Raw genomic sequence first — 5,148 nt, 5'->3', positions numbered from 1 at the left:
TGAAATCTAAAGAGATTACTCACTCATGATGGTATTTACAAGAAAGGTTGATGGAAAAGTAAAGAAAAACATGATAAAAGGACTAAAATAGAAAAACCCAGGTAGAAGAACCAAAATCTCTGGTTTCTGGAGCTCCAAAACTGATGCAGCAGCTCCTCCTCCAAGAGAAAAATGGCGTCTCCTCTCTCTCTCTCTATTAAATTTTTCTTTCCTTTTTTTTTTTTTTTCCTTCCTTTCCTCTTGTGGCAAAAATAAGGAAATGATGAATTTATATCGTCCCAAAAAGTTTCCCTAAAAGTAAATAGGAGCCAAGGAGTGGATAGGAAATGAGGTGTAAAATTATCCAAGTCAGTAACACTATTCACGTTCTAGGCAGTCTGCTTAGGGTTCGGCTCAACCCTAAGCAGCTTCTTAGCAAATTTCAGCTTCTGATCGCACTGTCTGCTTAAGGTTAAGCAGACCTTCAGCAAATCTCGGCAGACTTAGAGTAAAATAGACTTTTCTGCTCATGCTTGACTTGTGCTGCACCTTAAGCACTGCCGCCTTACCCTGAGCAGGATCTTAAGCAAAGTCTCAAGCAAATTTCGGCTGGTTTGCTCTTTCAAGGCTTGATTTCTTCAACTTTCCGCCATGCTTAAAGAATTCCAAATTTCTTCAAATCACTTCCTAATGCACTCATTGATCCTCAATTTGCCACAAAATCCTATCAAAAATAACAAAATTATAAAAATCAAATATAAAGTATCTAAAGTTAACAAATAAGCTAAAATAAAGTTAAAAACATAAAATATACTAAAATATAAGGGCAAAATGGATGCAAAACTACCCTAAAATACCTATATGAAATGAGTATAACAAATTCTCCCAAACTCAAACCTTTGCTTGTCCTCAAGCAAATTAAAAACAATTAATGCAATTTGGGGTACCTTACCTTAAATTTATGAAAATTACTTATCCAAACTCTTAAACTTACTTTTAGCCACCAACAAACCATATATCCACTTTCAAGATGCAAAGAATTCAATTCTTACCAAAGTTATCACTGCTTAGCCTTGGGTCAATTATCCATATCATCAAGCCCAAATCAATCAATCACAAAAAATAATCATGCCTAAATAGACTATAGGGTAATCCATAAACTAAAGTGTCTCAAATAATAATGGAAGTAAATGAATGGATTAATGATATCCCAATCCCATAGGCAATTCTCCTATTCCAATCTCCACTAATGTAGCAAAACACCATCAAAAGATCAAAAGGACTTTCAAGGGTTGTAATGTGGCCAAGGGGGTGATAATGTGGCTAACAAGAAAAGGATAAAGGTAACAAAATATGAGAATAATCAAATTATTAAAAGATCAAGAAACAAAATTTTTTTTTTTCTTAAATGGGAGAAGGAACTTTACAACTATCCACCAATGCTAGCATAAAATTTTGAAGCTTTTAGAGGGACTATATAAATAATATTGACTTTGAATTACAATTGTCCCTTTCAATTCACCCCCAAACTCATTTCTTTGTGTACTTGGGTGGTGAATTACTTTACATACCATAATTGAATTTGCTAGCTTCTTTTTTTTTTTTTTTTTTTTTTTTTTTGAAAGTGTATCTATCACTCAAAGAATTATTCTCATGGAGGGTAGGTAAGTGTTTGGGTTTATGGCTAGGTAGTAATCTGGGTTCCAAAGGAATAAGAGGGATAAATGTAGGCTCAAATTAGTTCCAAAGGAAAATTTTTAAGTGAGGTTGGCTAAGGCTAAAATATGGGTTTAAAATTCAAAGAATGCCTAGATCATTTCTTTTTCAAGTGTATGCTATGATTTCGCCTTGAAAGGTTTAGGAAGATTGTTCTAGGATTGGTGAGACATCAATTAGCTACTTCTCACCTTAGAGTTTTCTCTAGGCACTCAAAGTCAATGCAATTGATTGGGTAGCCCTTGGCTAAGAAGATATAAACTAAAGCAAGAATCTAATAACTTTGCACCTATCTAGAACTTTCAATCCATCAACCCCTTCTAAAAGTAAGCTTAATAGCTCTTCAAAGCAACTCTCAATCCTTTAAGGATAAGGTAAAAATTTATTTTTATGATATGCATGATCCTAAAATGAATGCATAAATCTAATTAAAACTAAGTGTAATCTATATGAAAACTATATGCAAATGTATGTATATAAGTATAGACATGTGTGTGGTATATGTATAAGTGTATGAATTATCTATATATGAATGAATGAAATGCAATAAATGAATGAATGAAAATTTCAAAAATTTTGCAAAAATTTTGCCCTCACCCCCAAACTCAAATGAAACATTGTCCTCAATGTTTAAAATGAATGCAAAGATGGGCAAAATTGTGTGAACTACTCAATTAATGAAATTTATACAATTGGGGATTAAATCAATATAAGGTCAAGAATTCCAAAATTAGCTCAAAGTGATATTAACAATGAAGCTTTAAAGAGTAAAATGTGGAAAAGTATCCCAAATGTATGAATTTACACTGCTTAAGATGTTGCTTAACCTGCTGCGTAGGGTAAAGCGAAAGCATAAGCATTGGTAACATACCATAAGCATAAATAGTAAAAGGGTAAGCTGTTACCTCCAAAGAATGTGAAACAGATGCGGCTCAAAGTAAATTGTGCAACTCATCAATGTCAACAAAATTAGGATTGAAGAAAAAGATAAAGTGCAAAAAATGGTGTGCAAGAAAATGAAAAAGTGTAAAGAAATAAGATGTAACAGTTAAATCAAGAATTAAACCAAAAAGCATTCACGGAATAACTATGTCCGTAGCAGAAGATAAAATAAAATAAAATAAACTAAAGGAAAGAAGTGCAAGTATAATCATAAAAACTAATTACCAAAGTTACAACTATTACTAAAGTTTGAAAATTAAAATAAACAGATTACAAAATAAACCTAACACAGAAACTGAATTAAAAACTAAATCATTCATCGCATCGCACTAAAACTAATACTAAATTGCTACATCGCTCAAGCTCACTTGTCAAGGCTTTCTTCTTTGCATCGAGTCCGCCTTGAGTTCTGCAGTAGGTTCATTGTGATCCGAAGCTTCAGAAGCAGTTTCCAAATTTTCTGTGAGGTCTTTCATTTCTTGAAGCATGTCTTAGCCCCAATGATATAAATTATTATAAAATTGGGCCACTTTGTTGTAGAGCTCTAGCATTTAAAGTTGTTGCTGCTTCTGTTTCTTTTTAAGAGATGAAAATCTCTTTTTAAGTTTCTGTTCTAGCTTCTTCTTTTGGTCGACCTGCTGCTGACCCATGGTATCAATTTTGACTTCTAAGCTCTTCAAGGTAGCAAGGATTTCTGTGGTGTCAGGTGAGGGAACAGATGGTTGGATAGTGAAACTTGCTATTTTGGATTCCAGGGATCTTAAGAGGGACAAAATGTCTGCTGAAAACTGCGGGGTAGTGGTTGGTTGGGGTTCTACTGGTGCAAAGGTAGTGGGGTCTGCAGAACCACTAGCTTCAGGATGCTGCTGTAACAAAGCATAGGTATGGCCTACTTTCTCACAAACATCCATGTGCAACAACATTGTGCTGTCTATATATGATTCACCAGAAACTAGTAGCAGCTTATATAGACTAGCATCAAAGCTAAATGAGTTGGCTATGGCAGTTATATATCCTCTAAAAACTATACTACCTTTAGTATGCTTTGTGACAATTTGGTGCCAATGAGTAGCTATGAAATGGGTTGTGCTTACTTGTTTTCTCTCCTTTATGCACCACAAGAAAAATAAGTCTCCAGCACCCACAATGCTGTTACTGTGTCCCCTTCCTAAAAAAGTGTAAGAAATGAACCTATGGAGGTATTTCAGCACATGATCAACTATCCTAAAGGCTTTTGCAGTCCTCTGTCTATAATAACCCCAAAAGGTGCAATATCTTTCTAGAATTGAACAGGGTCATAAACAGTTTGCTGCCACTCAATATTTTTATACCCCGAATCTTGAAAACCAAAAATTACATTCATAGCATCCATGTTTAACTCCCTATCAATGCCAGCACATCGAAAATATATCACATCCTTATGCTCAGGTACTGTTGGTTTGAAATTTAGCCTTAAGGAACTCAAAAATTCCAGGGTCAAATCCTTGTACACTGGTTCCCTAATCCTAGCAAATTTAGTCCAACTGATAGCATCTAAATAGGCAAATACAGAGTCATAAATGCCTAGCTCTTTTAAAATCTGCTCATCCATATATTTGTTTGCCAAAATAGGTTTAGAAGCTAATCTCTCATAAGCATTTTTCATATCCATATCCTTAAAAGCCCAAGGTAATGGAGAGAGTACCTCCTCTATATTATCGGCAGATGACGCAGGTGCTGCTGGAGAATTTAAGGGTCACTGAGATATAGGTGTTTGGACCGCTGGTGTTGGAATTTGCGAGGAGGACCTAGTCCTTTTGCTGACTGGTTCAGAGGAAGGTTGAGGTGGAGAGTTTAGGTCGAAGGGAACAGAGGGTGCTCTTTTTCATTTTCCGACAGGGATTTTCTTGGGTCTACCTGTAGCCTTTTTAGTTTTACCTTTAGACTTCGTTTGAGTAGGCTCAGGTTCAGGCATTGGTTCTGGGGACTGAGTGTCGAAAATGGGTGTCTCATTTTGCGGCTCAGTTTGTGGCGAAAGGGGGGTCGGCGGAATGAGAGGTGGTGTTTGGCCTGGGGGTAGTGGCGGTGATTGAGGTGGTGGCGATTGAGGTAACGGCGGCGTTTGCGGTGGTGGTGACTGAGGGAGCGGCGGACTGGGACTGGGGTTAGGGTTTGTGGGTAGAGATGATGGAATGCCCATTTTCAATTTGATAGAGTGCTGAAATCTTCTGGGTTTGGGTTTGTGGGTGGACCACATTTTAGTTCTCACCATTTAATGAAAAGAAAGAAACTTTTCAGCTTCCCGTAAAAATTACCGGAAAAAATGGTGCTGGAAGGGAGTCGACAGAATGAGAGTTATGGCTTATCGGGAGTGCGGGCGAGGGTTTTATAAAAATGGCGGAAGTTTTCGGCTTTTTAAAATGTGGGCAGACATCTGGTAATTTGGACCATGCTTGGGGTTAAGCATAAGGTTCAGCAGAATTTGCTTAGGATTCTGCTTGACAAGCAACATCATCAGCAAGTTTCGGCAGG

General features: G+C 36.6%; 1 protein-coding gene across 1 annotated transcript; it reads right to left on the bottom strand.

Annotated features, from left to right (window-relative positions):
• Positions 1 to 3,001: 3,001 nt before the first annotated feature.
• Positions 3,002 to 4,816, bottom strand: LOC131181411 (uncharacterized). Its single transcript, XM_058149466.1, has 3 exons — positions 4,555 to 4,816; positions 3,273 to 3,568; positions 3,002 to 3,046 (listed from the first exon to the last, which is right to left on the bottom strand). The coding sequence occupies exons 1-3, from the start codon at positions 4,814 to 4,816 to the stop codon at positions 3,002 to 3,004; spliced, it is 603 nt and encodes a 200-aa protein (XP_058005449.1).
• Between the last annotated feature and the right edge of the window lie 332 nt (positions 4,817 to 5,148).

Source organism: Hevea brasiliensis, chromosome 7 (assembly GCF_030052815.1).
Source record: "Hevea brasiliensis isolate MT/VB/25A 57/8 chromosome 7, ASM3005281v1, whole genome shotgun sequence".
NCBI lineage: Eukaryota > Viridiplantae > Streptophyta > Magnoliopsida > Malpighiales > Euphorbiaceae > Hevea > Hevea brasiliensis.
The sequence above is the reverse complement of the archived record's forward strand: the minus strand, read 5'-3'. Positions and strand labels throughout refer to the sequence as shown.

Excerpts from the sequence above, each read along its gene's own strand:
- LOC131181411 (XM_058149466.1), bottom strand. The coding sequence starts at position 4,816 with ATGGGCATTCCATCATCTCTACCCACAAACCCTAACCCCAGTCCCAGT. Across the intron at positions 3,569-4,554 it reads TACTCAAACGAAGTCTAAAG|ACAGCACAATGTTGTTGCAC; the intron begins GTAAAACTAAAA and ends AATCATATATAG. Across the intron at positions 3,047-3,272 it reads ATACCATGGGTCAGCAGCAG|AACTCAAGGCGGACTCGATG; the intron begins GTCGACCAAAAG and ends AACCTACTGCAG.